The sequence below is a fragment of the Phyllopteryx taeniolatus genome, chromosome 6, assembly GCF_024500385.1.
Source record: "Phyllopteryx taeniolatus isolate TA_2022b chromosome 6, UOR_Ptae_1.2, whole genome shotgun sequence".
Classification (NCBI taxonomy): Eukaryota; Metazoa; Chordata; class Actinopteri; order Syngnathiformes; family Syngnathidae; genus Phyllopteryx; species Phyllopteryx taeniolatus.
In genome coordinates, this window is record NC_084507.1 from 11,706,071 (window position 1) to 11,725,762 (window position 19,692).

General features: G+C 40.9%; 1 protein-coding gene and 1 long non-coding RNA gene across 4 annotated transcripts in view; one reads left to right on the forward strand and one right to left on the reverse strand.

Annotated features, from left to right (window-relative positions):
• stk40 (serine/threonine kinase 40) overlaps nt 1-15,332 on the reverse strand; it is a 63,500-nt gene extending 48,168 nt beyond the window's left edge. The window contains exons 1-2 of one of the 3 annotated variants that reach the window (XM_061777965.1): nt 15,020-15,332; nt 2,871-2,997 (exon numbers count right to left, since the gene is read on the reverse strand). In XM_061777965.1, coding sequence (XP_061633949.1) covers nt 2,871-2,988 — 118 coding nt within the window. In that variant the 5' untranslated portion in view covers nt 2,989-2,997; nt 15,020-15,332. Of the gene's footprint in view, nt 1-2,870; nt 2,998-6,196; nt 6,504-15,019 lie in introns of those variants that run through there. The other 2 variants (XM_061777962.1, XM_061777964.1) reach the window with 2 other exon arrangements.
• On the forward strand, nt 5,566-6,798 carry LOC133480200 (uncharacterized). The gene is made up of 3 exons (XR_009789218.1): nt 5,566-5,706; nt 6,028-6,112; nt 6,366-6,798. It is a non-coding gene; the product is annotated as an uncharacterized LOC133480200 (long non-coding RNA).
• Nucleotides 15,333-19,692: the final 4,360 nt, after the last annotated feature.

Sequence of the window (19,692 nt, forward strand, 5' to 3'; positions counted from 1 at the left end):
AAAAACACCCAGTGCAAAATTATTGTAAATCAATATTAAAAAATCTTGAAAATGTTTGAAAAGGTTGTCCAAACTTACCTTTAAACATTGCTGTGATGGTCCAGACTGCCGTGAAAGTGCCGTTGCATATACCACTTGTAAACAGCTTCCTCCAGGTCTCTTCTTTGACACACTTTCATGTGCTTACACTTATGCACAACACCTTTATCTTCTTTGGTAGGGTCCATATCAAACTTCACTGCAAAAGCTAGGAGGATGTCCCTTAGTCCTACGAATGTCGCAGTTAGTTTTTTTTCACGCCGTATTCCTCACCTACTCCGGCCACAGAAACAAACAACTCCAACTTCGTAATAGTTCCAATTGTCTCCAGTACTAAGTTTAGTGCGCTTCCTTTTCTCACCTCTGTTACAACTGGATGCCATTGTAAAGTGCTTGAAATAAAAAATATATACTGTACCAATATCAGTATAGAATGTTCGAGAGACGAGACATGACGAGCGCCCGACTAAACAACAGCCATAGATATTAATGGGTAGATATGAGATGGCCATTTTGAGCTGCATGCCTACGGCAACGTTAAGCTAAAGTCCATGCATTGGCCTTTGATGGGAACTTCGCCCCAGCCAAGATGGCCGCCATGGAGGTACGTCTGTATACTATCGCGTGCTGGCATGTCTAGGCTTCATATCCGTCACAACAGTGGTTCCAACCGGACACTATTTTCTGTCTGTTAAATCCGAAGTCCGTTGGTTCCTGGTCTGTTAAATCGAGGTTCCACTGTACCTATAAAAGTTGACTTTGGTTCAATTGCATTTAACACTACCAACTGCTTGTATGGAAAAAGATTTTATGAGGGTAAAAGTTTGAGCCTGAAATGAATTAATGCACTTTTACAGGCAGTTGGCGGTTTAGGAAAAAGTTCCGTTCCTATGGCAAACGACAAATTTTGAATTTGTACCCAAGTCGGAACACGCCGTAGGCTATCATTAACCTACACTAACGTTGCAGTAAAGTCATAATGACTGCAATGATGCAGATCGAAACTGAAAATCACGATACTCGAAGACACGAACCTGTCATCTTTCAAATGGCAGAACAGCTACATCCCCCTTCAAACTACCAGTTATTTGCCTCCAATCCAGATATAGCCATATGAGCTCAGTCTGCCAAACTTAATAAAATATTTTAATAACAAAAATCAAGCCTTGTTATATTTACATTTGTTTGATGACCTTAAACATTAAAGTGGGGAAACTATGCAAAAATATAACATATTTTGAACAAATCAAATTTTTTTTCATAATAAATTCTATTAATTTTTTTTTTTTTTTTAATTCTAATCATGTAGCGAACCGTGGGTCAGTAATCGATAGGGTCGGGCATCGAGAATCGAGAAATGATTGAAATCGGGACTAACATTCCGGTTCTCCCGGAATCGTTCAAATTAAAAAATTTCGGTTCCCAGTTTCGATGCCTAGTCCTCCGGCCCCGAATAAGCAGTGGCAAAAACCAACGAAGAAGCGGCGAAAACCAACAAAGAAGAAGACCGTGCACAAAGACATGCTTGTGCCCAACGGCGGCGAACAAAAGTGTCTCTCAACTTTGTTAAAATTAATGACCAATCACTTCAGTGCCACACTTGGAATAAGATTATACTGTGCAAAGGAGGCTTTCACGATGTGTAGAGTCTGACGCACTCAGACCCTCAACCTACACCGTGCGGAGCTTCAGTGAAGTCAACTCTCAGTCAATTGGATGAGTGAAACAATAAAATACATCTATGCCAACATTGAGACAGGTAAATGGTTGCTTGCAGTTTTGCACTGAGGGCTTTTAGCGTTTATTTTAGTATTCAAAACAACATAAGAGCCGATTACAGAAAAAAAAAACCTTAACATTGAGCTAAACATCAACGTAGCACCATCACAATGAATTGGGACAAAATTGACAAACATCTCCCAGTATCACAAACACTAACCTTGTGCCTCATCGGTGGGTAAGGAAAGGAATCAACGTTTTATAGCATTTGGTTCCATGCATTAAAAAAACAACAACAAAAAACACCGGTGTCGTGTGAAGTTGCTTTTCATGCCAAAATGCTGAGTTCCCTTCAAAAAAGGCTACAAGCTTAAAAGAGGAAGATAAAGTTAAAACTTGCACATAACCATTTGACGTGATAAAACAGTCCCTAATAACGATTTTAACAATGCTATATTTAACTTATAGCTGAAACATTAATTCATGAATATCAAGTCAATTCGGTTAGTTCCATACACATTGCCTTTTAGTTCATAGGTTTGATAGTGATACTGGATATAAAGAACCCCCGAGTCAAATGTTCATTTTAGTCTATGCTGCGGGCTGCTAAGAAAATGGATGTCCATAATTTGGACGCCCTTTATTTAAACCATGCAAACTTTTTGGGCCCAGCCCCCTAAAAGAATCGGAATCAAGAATCGTTTGGAACCGGATTCGAAATAAGGAACCGGAATCGCTCAAATTCAAACGAAGCCCAACCCCAGTAATCGAGATACGAATCGAGTCTTAACTTTCGTGTATCCTTACAGTTCTAATAATTCCACTAAATATTTGTATGAAAAAAAACACTTTTAGACCTTGAAAAATAAATGTCGGTACCGCTGTTTAACGAGGAACCTGTGCAAATGTTCAAATTGTATCTAGCATACGCCAAGTAAATACAGTAGTTATACACTAAACAACAGTAATTTAGAAAAACACCACAAGTTACTTCTGAGGGCGAGTACTTTATTTTAGTTTTATTTAACACTTCAAAAATGCCTGTATGGAAAAAGCAATACTATTTATACTGGAAGCGATTGCTTTGGGAATTCACACAGTCAATTCCTTACCCAGGATGAACGGTCCGGCTCGCTTGGCGTTGCTGCCAGATATCCCAGGACACTGAAGCTTGCTGCCCCTGCCTGATGTCTCACCAGCCCCTCTCTCCGATGCACGCCGCTTGGACATACTGGAGTTCTGCGGGGAAGGGAAAGGAGAGAGAGGTGGGGTGGATAAAATAAATAAATAAATACAATAAAAATATATATTTTTTTAAAATCACGTTAGGATGAGCACGCTAGCTGAATGTTGCCACACCATTCTATAAATAAACATTGCAAATGACTTTGGAGAAGAAGTTCTGCTTGGTAGAGAGAAGTGAAAGGAGGTAAAACACAGGGCAGCTCCTCCCGACCCATTTAAAATGTCCCTCCCACACGTTTACCAACACCTCGGCGCCAATGTGAGACCATTAGAGCTCCATTCACAATAACAGCTGACGGTGTCGGAGATGACACCCTGGCTTCGACCCCCCGCTGACAAACAACCTACCAATTCGCATGGAAAACACACACAAGCAGAGGTCCCTTGTTTAATTTGTCTCTCAGCTTTTTCCTGTATTTTATCTGAATATCTGCCAACTTATCTGCACAGACCTCCCTGTGACGTGACATACATGTAGCAACAAGGCTGACAATGCACTGGACTATGCCAGTGAAGCCAGCAACAGTGTGACACGACACAAAAACGAAGCACGTTCCTACGCCATGAAAGCGCGCCGGCTTCCCGTAACGGGAAGTAAGTAATTCCCAGAGCCGGAGGAGCGCGATGACTCACTGCTTTTGACTTCCAGCGCCGGTGGACGGAGATATGCTATTCAATGCTCAGGTGATGACACCACCAAAGAGGACGAAATGCGCCCCTGAACATGTGACGTGCATGTCAAACCAGCTCTGGAAGGTTTAAAGCATAACAAAAGGCAAATGGGTGCGTGTGTGTGTGTGTGAAGTGGGGGGGTTTGGGGGGGGGAAAGCTTGTCCATGACTTGGGAAAACTGAATCTTCTCATAAAGTGAGCATGGGTGTTTATATACCACGTATCTATTGGTGGAAAGTGTCGGTGCCACAATTAAATGACAATCAATTATCAAATTAATCAACAAATATTTTGATAATCGATTAATCATTCAGAGACATTGTTTAACTTAAAATCCTCAGAATTTCAGCCGCTCAACACTAAATACTGATTTCTGTAGTCCATCATGACAGCAGACTGATTATCTTTGTGTTTAATGAAAATAAGACATTTGCAAACATATTTTATTTTGGTATACACTTAACCTTTTTGCAATTTTTTACGTTATGGACAAAATCAGTAACTGAATCATAATTTATGTTTGTGCATGTTCTGCACTGTCAATTTGCAATAATGTCCTGCTCTTGAATAAAGTGTTGGAAATAAAATTTAAAAAAATTAAAAAAACAATCCAATTAATCGAATAACCGAAAAAAATAATGGACAAATTAATCAATTAGTAAAATAATAAGTCGCACCCAAATGTTGTGTTTAAAAAGAGTGTTTTGAGTTTAAATGTGTTGGTAGCATGTGGAGGAGTAAAACTACAGTGCCACCAGAAAGTATTCACACTCCTTCACGTTTTCCACATTTTGCTATGTAACAGACTTATTCTAAAGCTGATTTGAGTATATGTTTTTAAATTTTTTTTAAAAATAAATAAAAAATCCCACAATGAAAAACAAACAAAAAAACATTTTCAGACATTTGTGAAAATTTATGAAAAATGTAAACATTCAAACATAATGGGTACATAAATATTCCCACCCTTTGCTATGACACTCAAACTTAAGTTCAGGTGCATCTGATTTCCACTGATTATCCTTGAGATGATTCTACAACTTGAACGGATTCCACCTGTGGTAAATTCAGTTGACTGAACATCCTTTGGAATGGCACACACCTGTCTATTTAAGGTCTCATTTTTGGAAGTGCATATCAGAGAAGAAACCAAGTAATGAAGTCAAAAGAACTGTCTGCAGACCTCCGAGATTGGATTGTGTCAAGGCACAAATCTGGGGAAGGATACAAAAGAATTCCAGCAGCATTGACGGTTCCAAAAAGCACTGTCGTCTCGATTATTCTGACATGGAAGAAGTTTGGAACCACCAGGACTCTTCCTAGATCTGGCCGTCCGACCAAGCTGAGCAACCGGGGAAGAAGGGCCTTGGTCAGAGAGGTGAACAAGAACCCTATGGTCACTCAGGTAGAGCTCCAGTGTTCCCTTGTGGAGATAGGAAAACCATCCAGAAGGTCATCCATTGCTAATGCACTCCACCAATCAGGCCTTTATAGTAGCCTGGCCAGACCGAAGTCACTTCTCACTAAAAGGCACAACCCTTTGCCAAAAGGCACCTTAAGTATTCTCTGACCTGCAGAAACAAAATTCTCTGGTCTGATGAAACCAAAATAGAACTTTTGAGCCTGAATTGGAAGAATCATATCTGGAAGAAGAGGCACTTCTCATCACCTCGCTATCACCATCACAACTGTGAAGCATGGTGGTGGCAGCATATTGGGTAAGATGACAGCTGCCAAATATAGAGAAATTTTTCAAAAGAACTTCCCCCAGAGTGCTCTGGAACTCAGACTAGGGCGTCAATTCCCTTTCCAACACGACAATGACCCAAAGCACACAGCCAAGATAACAAAGGAGTGGGTTCAGGAGCAGCCTGTAAATGTTCTCGAGTGGCCCAGCCAGAGCCCAGACTTGAATCCAATTGAACATCTCTGGAAAGACCTAAAAATGGCTGTCCACCGACACTGCCCATCCAACCTGACTTACCTTGAGAGGATCTACAGAGAAGAATGAGAGAAAATGCCCCAAAACAGGTGTGCTAAGCTCGTACAAACATACCCAAGAAGACGAGGCTGCGATTGAAAATATTAAGCCAAGGGTGTGAATACTTCTGTACCAATTATGTTCAAATGTTTACATTTTAAATACATTTGCACAACTGTCTGAAAATGTGTTTTTACTTTGTCATTATGGGATATATTATGTTGATCTTTTTAAAAGAAAATATACTCAAATCAGCTTTAGAATAAGTCTGTAACATAGCAAAATATGGAAAAAGTGAAGGGGTATGGCACTGTATATTAAATTTTTTTTTTATTTGGTCTCTCTATGTCATGTATGTTCACTTATTGCAGGTCTGGAACTCACACCCGATAAATGGGGGTTCACTGTATACAGTAATTTGATGAAAAGTCATGGTATGGAGGAAGAGTGACTCACGTGAGTAGAATCCAAAGATTGTAAATAAAGAAAATATTTATCAGCATGCAGAGAACTTTGCAAGCCAAAGGGAGACAAACTAACCTGTTTGATTTTGTAATCATGTTAGCCATGTTCTCCTCTTATCAAAAGAAACAACCGATCGTGCACCACTCGCCATTAGGCATTTTGGGCCAGAGCGCAGGCAGGACAGTTGGCAGCCACTGCAAATTCTCACTCCCATGAGGCTTTTTTTTTTTGTGTGTGATCCCAGACGTCGTGTCTCTCGCCCATCTGTCTCCATCCCCGCTAGTCATCACCCAGTGAGTCTGATGAGCCGAGGCTTTCTGACAGACGGCCTCGATGGCGCAAGCCGCCCATGACACTAACTCACGCTGACGAAGAGGCCATCTCGTCTACTTGAGCGTGAAAAACAAAACAAAACAAAAACAAGACAGGAAATCATAACTCTTTACATCCTGTTTTTTTTATTTTTAGACTACAAAAGTTATTAGAATAGGCAATTTCCTGTGTACACCAAAGATATGTCTTGTTTTTGTCCACCTGGCATCAGCATCCTCACATTCTACTATAGTATGTGACTGAGTGTGTATGGCTTTAAAAGGTGCGGCCTGTCCTGGTGAGTGATATGGGCGCTAGGCCTCTCACGATAAATCTTTTAGGACGATATATTTTCCCCAAAAAATAAATAAATCACAATGAATGATAATATCACAGTTTTTTTTATGCCTCTGAAATCATGAAAACTAAGGCCCATGCTCGAGCTGCAGGACTGTGTGGTTTGTCCGCTGAAGGGGCTGGAGACGAGCCCTTCACCTGTTGACCAAATATGTTCGCTGCAGTCAACTACTGGCTGAATAATTTGTGCCGCTGAGGTTATGCTTAATAAACAGTCAACTTTCCCGTGTGTGTGTTAATTGGGGACCAACACAAACGTCGCTGACGTTTTAAATGATGTCGCCGCGGTGGAGCGAGCTCTTTAGCTTGCTAGCTGGTTACCTTGCAGGCTAGCAAACATAATAAACAGTTATCTTTCCCTTAAGTATCTCTGTTGTGTGCTATACGTGGAGCAAGGCTGTGGAGTTTTGGACGGAGCAGACACCGGTCCGCCGAGCAGCTGAAGTTTTAAACGAAGTCGCTGCGTGGATCGAGCTGTGCCAGTGTTAAACTCTGGGTAACAATCCCTGTTTGTGGCGCTGTCAATGGGTTGTGATCTTTTATTTTAAAAAACTACATTTCCCAATACCTTTAAGTTTGTCGCATAGACACTTGTTTTTAGCATTTATTTGGCTCCCGGGCAACATTGTAGTGTCGGAAAAATAAGTTTTGGCACATTTCCTAGAAAATATATAGTGCTGAAACAAACCACCAATGATATATACGTTTGTGTGTCCTAATTTAGTATTGAGAGATATGCGTCAGACCTACTTCAGCGACCCGAGGATACGTGATGCTAGCATGCAGCTCGCCAGCCCACATAAAAAGTAGTAGGCATAAAAGTGGTAGATATACACAGACTGTTATAATTCTTACACCGTTTAACCAATGTGGATGTAAATACCCTCAAATTAAAGCTGAAGGTCTGCAGTTGAAGCCCATCTTATTCATTTTAATTTAAGTCTGATTGAAGTGGTGTTCCAAGCCAAGAAGATGAGACGAAAGTTTTTGAGTGAACTTCATGCATGAGCTGAGTTCATTCACGTATGATTTACATTAGATAGATAATATAATCACTCCTATTACTACACTATTGGACATGAATTATGAAACGTCAGTCTATGTTATAGAAGACTTATTTAATAACTTAACTTTTATTGAGGAGATTTATTTAGAAGATTTAGACCAGTGTTTTCCAACCTGTTTTACATTGGAAAAACGTTACGGTAAACCATCCATCCATCCATTTTCTGAGCCGCTTCTCCTCACTAGGGTCGCGGGCGTGCTGGAGCCTATCCCAGGTGTCATCGGGCAGGAGGCGGGGTACACCCTGAACTGGTTGCCAGCCAATCGCAGGGCACATAGAAACAAACAACCATTCACACTCACAGTCATGCCTACGGGCAATTTAGAGTCTCCAATTAATGCATGTTTTTGGGATGTGGGAGGAAACCGGAGTGCCCGGAGAAAACCCACGCAGGCACGGGGAGAACATGCAAACTCCAAACAGGCGGGGACGGGGATTGAACCCCGCACCTCAGAACTGTGAGGCTGACGCTCTAACCAGTCGGCCACCGTGCCGCCTACGGTAAACCACCAAACAGAAAATATCACAAAAAGTATTAAAGTTGTTTAATTGAACACAAACCTAATATATATGCAGAAAGCCATGACTTATTCTGTTATATGGATGCAACAGGTGGATACACAGCTCTATTGTACCTTTTCTCATCCAATGGAAGCGCATTTAATTGTTCTGGCTGTCACTATATGCTGCTGACATAGATAGAACAGCAAATATATATTTTTGATTAATTAAAAAAAGTTGTACTCACAGCATGAAATCTATTGATTAATAATTTCAAAAATAATTAAAACAAAAATAAAAATGTATAATGCTGTTTATATTTTCAGTATATTTAAAAAAAGGAAATGTAAAAAAAAATTATACAAGAATAATTGATGTTCCTAAGAGTCAACGTGTACCGAAACCGAACCGAAAACCGTGAGCACAAATCCGAGATATGAACAGAACCATGGATTTTGTGAACCGGTCCACCCCTAATATAATTATTAAAACATTTGGTATCAAGACTATAGAGCTTTAAACGATATTTTTTTTGTCTTTCTGCCATAATCAAAAATTAAACAAAACAAGGCTTGAAATATTTCACTGTGTGTGGTGAACTAACATACAAGTTTCACTTTTTGAAACAAAAATGAAATAAATGGACTTTCCCTCAATATTCTAATTTTTGGGCATATACCTGTATTATCAACCATGCACCTTAGAGCAGTGTAAATGATTCACTGGGAGGAGTTACCACACAACAACAAGGCAATAGTTCCCTTGAGGCAACGCATGTAGCTACTAAATACCAGACAACCCCCCTTCCTGACATGTAAAAAGCAAAAGGTCATCACCGCTGCCGAATGCGCGCCGACCTAGATGACATCAGCGTGGTGACGACATCCGGCGATACCTTTTCCCACATATAACACAAACAAGCCTTGAAGATCATGTCGCAGCGAAAGCCGGAGATAGACGGGTCAAGAGAGTGACAGAGAGAGAGGCGTGATGCCGGTGCCCACGGGACACGCCGGCTCCTTTATATAGAATCAAATGAGCACATAAGTTGTCCAACTAGATCCGCACACAGGACCTCTCCATGCAAACACATGCCGTTTTTTTTTTTTTTTTTTTTATAAATCAAGAATTAATGCACGGCAACTTCTTGAACCTAAAACAAAATGAAGACCAATGTCTGCAGAAACTGACACGACATTGACAATGTCCTTGACTGGCCAGGGGATACAAGGTCACACATTACAGTGCTTATAAAAGCCATAATTTCTTGGCCTTTTTCCACCCTATGTTGCTGCCTTGGATAAACCGCACCCACACGTTCCAGTCAGCACGGTTGCGGCCATAATACGTAAGTGGAAAGTCAATCATAGCACCATAAATTGCCGTCTGTTTGTATATATATGTATGTATGTGTGTGTGTGTGCGCGCACACACACATTCTTTTTTCAAAATATGTAATTAATGATTTAAACAGAACATAATTAATTTGAAGATTTTCTCTTCTCAAACTCCGCACAAACCATATTTAACTAATTCCCTGCCAATGCCGTCCAAAGACGTCGTTAAGAATCCATCTATTCCCTGCCAATCCCATCTAAAGACGTCAATGGCGTTTGTTAACAGGGATGGGTGGGGAAGGGTCTTTTGCAGTTTATGTGTGATCGTCAAGCCTCTGGATAACTGCAATGAGGATTGGCACCCTGTAGAGGGCAACAATGCCTTAAGGTGAATGTCCCTTCCTCAGATTAAAGAACATGAAGAATAAGGAGGGGGCGGGCCGGCGGGGTGTAACAGACAATGAGAAGAGACAAACATAATGGCGGAAAAGAGAGAAGACACGTCCCATGACAGCAAATTCAACAATGTATTTTTATAAGAATAGTTATATTTCTAAAATGCACAGTTTGTGCTTCGAGCAGAAGTAGTGACTGGTTTCAAGGAGAATGACAACCACACATTCACTGCCAACAGAAGAATAAAATCCATGTGTGGATAAAACTTTGCTAGATTTTATGCGCAAGGTAATAAAAACCTGGACTATTGAGCAAACTGTAGAGGAAGAGAATTTGGAGGAAAAAAGTGCAAGGGTGGGAGGCCCATTTGTTCATGCATTTTTGTCTAATGTAAATTCTGTACATAGTTATACTTGTAAATTAATTATTTTTCTGTCAAAAGTACTTTCTCAGTGTTGTTTTATGTTCAGATGTTTGAGATTTTAACGAAGGAAAAAAAATAATGGTGTCAAAGTCATTGTTCTGGTTGATGTGTTTGCTTTCACAAAAAGGCTGTTCTCTCTTTTTTTTTCTTCCAGAAACCAATTTGGCTGAAAGTAGCCTATATTTGACTGTTGATTACTAAAGAAAGGTATAAGCTAGAGACAAACTTTTTCTTTCATTTGGTAGTTTTGGTGTTTAGATCGTCATAGTACATAATATTCTGTGGGGCTTGAAAAATCATTGAAATTGCTCGAAAAGGCCTGGCAGTCTAGGGGTTCCCTGCTCAGGAAACGGCTGGCAGTGAATGAGTTAAAGAGCCATGGGGGAGGGGGGGGGGGTCTTGCACACCGTGCCATTCAAGCTAGGACCGCCACTGCACACACGCACTGCCTGTTTTTTTTTTTGCTCCTTGCCGACTACTGGGTGACTTTTTTTTAACTTTTAAGTCGTGATGACTAGCTTAGCTCAATTGGTGATTGTTGTGTCAGCTTTGGGATATAGCTGGCTGTGTGTCCTCTTGGTAGTCTTTTTAGACAGCACAGTACCAACAAGAACGTAAAAGTATGCCGCGAGGCCTCGAGAAGAAGCATTACTTTGCTGAGTTATACAGCCCAAGGAAATTGCCGAGCTGTACCTACCTTTGCCATATTGTTTAACTTCTGCAGCACACATTCCGCCGCCGGCCCCGATGTCAACGGCGGACTTGAGATAAAGTACGTAACGTTACATTCAATGTTTATAACTCCTTGGGGAACGCTACTTTACTATCGCTGTGACCATGAAAGTAGCTTAACTACTGAAAAGCTATTCGATGTTGAAATTGTGACGATACAGAGAAATATAGTTAAACTAGTAGTGTCGCTAGCATCCACCACTGCTGTGTTTGGTTGTAAACATAACGTTACCTGCGGAGCGCAGCGTGAGACTGCTCTCGCTTGTTTTACAAGATGAAAACCATAACCTTCAGGCAATCGATTCCTAGCCTCGCAACATCCGGTCCACAGCCCTACAACCGATGTACCTAAGGGTTCCTGGCGCATTTTGTATCGATAGTCTTTTCTACTACCGATACAGTCCCATCTCTCGCCTTTACGAAGGGATACCTGGTCGCATCGGTTTAGCGTTCCCAACCCTAGTCAAAACAGAAGCGGTATGACGCATGTGTGTAAGGGAATTCTGCACTGCCGAGACATGAGTGGGAAGTTTAACATCAGACATGCACTTCTCCTACCCTGTTGTGCTGAACGTCGATGCTGTCCGACCAGAAATACTGGTGGACAGAATCACTCTGACAATTTTCCATCTTCAGAGGTAGAATCACCCCAGTAACAGTTTGACACCTGTGTATAAGCAGATTCCGCACTGGGTTGTGAAGCCTAAACACCCCACGCTCACGTCTCCCGCCTTGTTTTTTTCCGAAAGCAATTGTCGCTGTCCAAACTATTTTATACTAGACCCTGGCACTTAAGTCATGTACTCCATTTAAAAGTCACACAGAATAACTGTTGTGGCTCCAGTTTTTTAAGGATGTCTCACTTGAAAGGGGTCTAATAATAACAATCACGCTTGGTGCATCAAATTTCCCGTTGCATTTGGTTGGTGTCGCTTTCCCACCAGTTAAAATTAGCCTTTCGCTACTTTAAAAGGCTAATCTACAGTCCAGCCACATTAGATAGACCTGCACCAGCTCAAGTTGCTGTGAAGCAGTGATTCCCAACCACTGTGTGTGAAATTATACGATTTCGCAAAGATGGTCCGAAAATCATTATTCATTTACTACAAATAATGTACCTTTGTTCAGCTACCAATAGTCAGGTTTACATGGAGTCTTATATTCCAATTAGAATCAGGTGAGAAGAATATTCCTTTCCCCAAACCGATCAAAAGTCTGCTAATGCTCTGTCTTGACGTAAATGTGCAGTAATGTCGTCGTTTATGCACTTGGAAATATGGCATCTTCTAAACAGAGCTAATCTGCGATGGGAAGCTTCTTTTTAACTATTTGAAACTTGCTTTTAATCAAGCGGGTTCTTTAATAAAAGTGTAAAAACAATCGCAATTACTGTCCTAAATAGACAACTGACTTCCATCTTGATAAATCATGTGATGTTTACATTGATTTGCACATGTTCCACGTCAGTAATACAGCTATGATTAAATGTAGTGGCAGTTGTAAACACCAATCAGAAAGATTTCAAACAATGAAAAAGTGAGTCTATTGTCGTGTAAACAAGGAAAGTTACTTTAAGACTACTGCTTGTAGGGGTGTCCCGAGCAGATCTTTGAGATCAGAAATAGGTCTGTTGTCAGCCAAAAAAACAAGGATCTGATCGGACAGGTGCTAAAATCTCCGATTTGACCACTCTTATACAAGCAGTCCATTCCATGCTCCACTCCAGCACTTCTATCCAGCAGCACCTGGATGGCATGCAGAGCCCACGTGATCAAAACTACGGGTCGCTAAAGTGCTAAAATAGTAGCAAGGAGTAAAAGTGAATGTTGCTTGCTTAAAGTCATTTATTTACACTCCAATTGAAGTCCACTGTAAAACTTAGACATAAAATAATTACACCTATTGAATGTTCAAATATATCACAGACATAGTTTCTTTCGTTTATGTTCACAAAAATCGCTAGCTCAAAGCTAAAACACAATGAATGAAAAACACCATTGACGAGCTAACGAAATTAGCATCAAACTTGAGGCACATATCTCTCAAAATTATGAATATTGGAACGTAAACGGTGTATAAACACATACAAATAGGCAATATTACAATACGCTCTGGCATATATTCTTCAAACTCTGTGAAAAATGAGTTATAATAATATTTGATCGTCACTTTACTTTATTACTGCAAGTTTGTATCTCATTGCGTGCACCACACTGCTCCTAAGAGGTCGGGACGTGCACAGCAGTAACTTTATGTAACCCATTGGTTAATAACAAATGGGTCAGTTTTTCTCATCCCCACTGTTGCTGATTATTGTTTTCTGTTTCAGTAATATTACTTAATCGCGCATTTTCTAAAATTCCATACTACAAAATAAGTATTTTATGCATGATTATTGCTGAGATCGGATCGATATCGGTATCAGGCAAAAATCAAGGCTGCAATATATGTATCGGATCGGAAGTGAAAAAGTTGGATCGGGACATCCGAAATTGCTTGTCTTTTTGACTGATTTTCCTGCTCTTATTAAACAAATAATACATCGGAAATTACTGACCAGTAACTTGGTACTTAATTCGTTTTTTCACGAAGTACTTAAGAGGGAAGCAGGGTGGTTGGGAGCCCATGAAACTGGTTGAGCCCACCAAAGTCTGGTCCGAATTCCAGAGACCTCAGAGACCAATTGATGCTAATCCAAGGAAGAGAAACGGTATATGCAGCTCAAGAAAACCTAACTAAGCCACCTTCACAGAGAAATAACAAGTGAGTGGTCACCTGTATAAGGGTGAAATACAGGTGCATCTAAAAAAAAAAAAATTATTAAAAAAAACATGTATTTCTATAGCTCATTTCAAAAACTCATAGATTCATTACACAGAGTACTTTATTCAGTTATTATTTTGATGATTTTAGCTGACAGCTAATGTAAACACATTGTACCATCTCTGATAAATTAGAAACCTTACATAAGAAACAGTCAAAACTATTTCAATATGGAAATAAGGTTGAAAATGGCCTTCTGAAAAGTATTTGCTTGTGTTTCACTTTTGGAATTGCAATGCTGAAATACAATGAACTCTCCTACAGTATACTAGTTTATTGAGATACACCTAAGGTGACTGCGCTGGTGATTTACCAATGAACTAGTTTTTCTTTTTTTTTGGGGGGGGGGCAATGTTTTTTTACTTTTACATTTACTCCCCTCTGGTTGACTTTAGGTGAATTTGCTCAATAAAGGTTTGGAAAACACTCCTGTAAGGGAGCACTCCTTAAGTATACACAACATAAATATAATAGGGACATGTTTTTATCAGCTTTATTGGTTTATGGATCATAAATGGATAGTGTAACTGTCTAATGAAGTGTCCCATGAATGTTTGACCCGCAACAATCGCTTGATACAGAGTGGTTTTACCATGCACTTCTGCCCCATTACCATTGTGTCGTACCATGGTTGGGCTTAAAGACACATGTAATAATAAAAATAAAGATCAGCTGACGTTTTAATAACAATCGGGTTGAATAAAAGTTTAAATTCCTTTAGGTTGGAACCTCCACACCAGCCAAACACACACACAAAGAGGGCACGCTACACTACCAAGTTTTCTGTGCAAACTACTTAAGAGTAAAACGAGTGCTAATTTCGTATGTTTTATCCATTTTTCGAGCTTCGGATAGATTCGATTGGCGAGCGTCAAGTCAGGGGGAGAGGCCATTTAAACAAAGTAGGAAATGTTCCAGCTGGCTAGCACCAAGCTAACTCGCTAGCTCACCTCGAGCTCAAACCACCGCCGCCGCCGGGTTAAAAAAAAAAAAAAAAAAAAAAAAAAAAAAAAAAAAAAAAAGTCTCCCGTCGTCCTCCGCCCTCACAACGTCGACATTTTTCTTTCCTCTGTTTGTCGACGGCTCCGGACGGACCACCGCGAGTCGGGTGGCCGCTTGTAGCCTCCTTCTGGTCGCCGAAAAAGGAGCAATTAAGGAAGAAAAGGAAGAAGAAAATGCGGCTGGTGTCTCCTGGCTGATCGCATCTTTCCACAGCGACAGCGCCACCTGACAACGGAAGTGACGCACAGTCGTTTTGCAATATTGACAGTCCGGATCGGCCAATCGCAGGAGGCCTGCTCGCCGATGATGACATTTTTTTCACTTTTCGTCATGGAACAGGATGTAATTACGTCATCGTGTACAGCCATTGCAAACTGCAGAGTTTTGTCGCCATTGTTTGGACAAAGCTGACTGTTTTCACACACACGCACACACAGATGGCGTTAAAATCCACACACTAGAATATTTTGTAATTTATTATCATAATTATTAAGACCCGCGACCCCCATTGTTGAAAGCAGTTGTTGTTGTTTGACATGAAATGTGGGGACGACTTCAAACTGGCAACTTTTTTTTTTTTTTTTTTAATAGAGTACAACTCACAATCCGATACATACTTGTGTTGCTCCGTTTAATTATATATAATTAAATAACTAATAATATAATTCTAATTTAGATATCATAGTCAATATAATTATAAAATATAATTACTATCTATAGTTATAAATTATAATCATACACAAGTTTTATGGTAATTATAATAAATATGGTGCATGATTATCAATTATAATTATATAAAACATGAAATTATAGAAAACTGTATATACAATTTAACAATAATTGACTAATATTTAATCATTATCCCCTAAAAAGATGGTTTATTTTGATATGTGGAAATTCAGCTACTGTGGGTCGAAGTCGAAGAAGAAGAAGAATAGGTGGAAAAGCGGGTTCTTCGGCAGAAAGAGAAGAGGAAAGCACAGAGCCTAGAACTGAATGTGGGGACTTTGAATGTTGGGACTATGACAGGAAAATCTCAGGAGTTGGTTGACATGATGATTAGGAGAAAGGTTGATATATTGTGTGTCCAGGAGACCAGGTGGAAAGGTAGTAAGGCTAGAAGTTTAGGGGCAGGGTTTAAATTATTTTACCATGGTGTAGATGGGAAGAGAAATGGAGTCGGGGTTATTTTAAAAGACGAGTTGGCTAAGAATGTCTTGGAGGTGAAAAGAGTATCAGATCGAGAGATGAGGCTGAAACTTGAAATTGAGGGTGTTATGTATAATGTGATGAGTGGCTATGCCCCACAGGTAGGATGTGACCTCGAGGTGAAAGAGAAATTCTGGAAGCAGCTAGACGAAGTAGTTCTGAGCATCCCAGACAGAGAGAGAGTCGTGATTGGTGCAGATTGTAATGGGCATGTTGGTGAAGGAAATAGGGGTGATGAAGAAGTGATGGGTAAGTACGGCATCCAGGAAAGGAACTTGGAGGGACAGATGGTGGTAGACTTTGCAAAAAAAAAAGGATGCAAATGGATGTAGTGAACACTTTTGTCCAGAAGAGGCAGGAACATAGGGTGACCTACAAGAACGGAGGTAGAAGCACGCAGGTGGATTACATCTTGTCCGACTGTAAGGTAGTGGTAGGGGAGAGTGTGGCTAGACAGCATAGGATGGTGTTGTGTAAAATGACTCTGGTGGTGGGGAGGAAGATTAGGAAGACAAAGGCAGAGCAGAGAACCATGTGGTGGAAGCTGAGACAGGATGAGTGTTGTGTAGAATTTTGGAAAGAGGTGAGACAGGCTCTCGGTGGACAGGAGGAGCTTCCAGAAGACTGGACCACTGCAGCCAAGGTGATCAGAGAGGCAGGCAGGGGAGTACTTGGTGTATTTTCTGGCAGGAAAGCAGAGAAGGAGACTTGGTGGTGGAACCTCACAGTACAGGAAATCATACAAGGAAAAAGGTTAGCTAAGAAGAGGTGGGACACTGAGAGGACCGAGGAGAGGCGAAAGGAATACATTGAGATGCAACATAGGGCAAAGGTAGAGGTGGCAAAGGCCAAACAAGAGGCATATGATGACATGTATGCCAGGTTGGACACTAAAAAAGGAGAAAAGGATCTATAAAGATTGGCCAGACAGAGGGATAGAGATGGGAAGGATGTGCAGCAGGTTAGGGTGATTAAGGATAGAGATGGAAATATGTTGACTGGTGCCAGTAGTGTGCTAGCTAGATGGAAAGAATACTTTGAGGAGTTGATGAATGAAGAAAATGAGAGCGAAGGGAGAGTAGAAGAGGCAAGTGTGGTGGACCACGAAGTGGCAATTATTAGTAAGGGGGAAGTTAGAAAGGCATTAAAGAGGATGAAAAATGGAAAGGCAGTTGGTCCTGATGACATTCCTGTGGAAGTATGGAAGCATCTAGGAGAGGTGGATGTGGAGTTTTTGACCAGCTTGCTCAATAGAATTCTAGCACGTGAGATGATGCCTGAGGAATGGAGTGTGCTGGTGCCCATTTTTAAGAACAAGGGTAATGTGCAGAGCTGTGGGAACTATAGAGGAATAAAGTTGGTGAGCCACACAATGAAGTTATGGGAAAGAGTAGTGTAGGCTAGACCCCCAGTATGGTTTCATGCTGAAAGGTAGAAAGAGTACCACAGATGCATTCTTTGCCTTGAGGATGTTGATGGAAAAGTACAGAGGGTCAGAAGGAGCTACATTGTGTCTTTGTAGATCTTGAGAAAGCATATGGCAGAGTACCCATAGAGGAACTGTGGTACTGCATGCGGAAGTCTGGAGTGGCAGAGAAGTATGTTAGAATAATACAGGACATGTACAAGGGCAGCAGAACAGCGGTGAGGTGTGCTGTAGGTGTGACAGACGAATTTAAGGTGGAGGTGGGACTGCATCAGCCCTGAGCCCCTTCCTGTTTGCAATGGTGATGGATAGGCTGACAGATGAGGTTAGACTGGAATCCCCGTGGACCATGATGTTTGCAGATGACATTGTGATCTGCAGTGAAAGCAGGGAGCAGGTGGAGGAACAGTTAGAAAGATGGAGGCATGCACTGGAAAGCAGAGGAATTAAGATTAGTCGAAGTAAAACAGAATATATGTGCATGAATGAGAGGGGTGGTGGGGGAAGAGTGAGGCTACAGGGAGAAGAGATAGCAAGGGTGGAGGACTTTAGATACTTGGGGTCAACCGTCCAGAGCAATGGTGAGTGTGGTCAGGAAGTGAAGAAACAGGTCCAAGCAGGTTGGAACAGGTGGAGGAAGGTGTCAGGTGTGTTATGGGACAGAAGAGTCTCTGCTTGGATGAAGGGCAAAGTTTATAAAACAGTGTTGAGGCCAGCCATGATGTACGGATTAGAGACAGTGACACTGAATAGACAACAGGAAGCAGAGCTGGAGGTGGCGGAAATGAAGATGTTGAGGTCCGCTCTCGGAGTGACCAGGTTGGATAATCTTAGAAATTAGCTCATCAGAGGGACAGCCAAGGTTCAATGTTTTGGAGGCAAAGTTAGAGGGAGCAGACTTCGATGGTTTGGACATGTCCACAGGAGAAATAGTGAGTATATTGGTAGAAGGATGATGAGGATGGAGCTGCCAGACAAGAGAGAAGGTTGATGGATGTCGTGAGGGAAGACATGAGGGAAGTTGGTGTTCGAGAGGAGGATGCAGGAGATAGGCTTACATGGAAAAGGATGACGCGCTGTGGCGACCCCTAAAGGGACAAGCCAAAAGGAAAAGAAGATTATATACACTCCACCTATTCAGTTGTTAAAAAATAAATAAATAAATAAAAATTAATCAGTGACTCAGGTTTAAATGATAGGGACTGACAATAATTACAAAAAGGCTTATCAAAGTCTAAATTCAAAGGACACACGGCAACAAAAGGGCAGCCTAATTGACATAGGGATTATTTGAGTTAGTGTGACTCAGTAGTGAATTGGCTACAGGTCACATGAAAGATCTTCAGTGTCATGCATTGCCCACACTTCTTTTTAAGCATAAATTATTAGTTCATGAGTCAAATTGCATGAACCATAATAACATGAACTATGACATTATTTCCAGGTTTTTTTTTCCAGATCTCACCCACAGGTCTTGGAACCAGTTTTGTTTTTGTCTGTCTTTCACAGTAGGTTGTCTATTTTTTCTTATTCATATGCACCCCGGATCCAATCTGGGAATTGTCCAGGCGTGTTTCCACATCCCGATAATGCATGCATGGCTTGGTATCCCCCTCTGCATGTTGATAACCACTTTCTAATGATCTCTCTCCTTGAGATTGTACTCGATTGTGGACGAAATGGACAAATGGTCCTTTAAATGTTGTTAATAAATGGTTACTTACACTAAATGAATTAGTAAATCACATGTAAAGTCTTAGCAAAGAACCCTAAAGCTATCTTTAATAAATGTAGCAGGAATTAAATGATGAAATACCAGTCTAGTTGGACCAGTATAAACTGCAATAGCGCCCTCGTTTGGTAAACCTTTTTTTTTTTAAATACTTTGTAGTGTTAAGAGCAACCCAGACCTAACCCCAATCCCAAACCAGAACTAACCATAACCCCGTAACCCAATTCAATGTATTCTCTATGGGAGAACCCTAC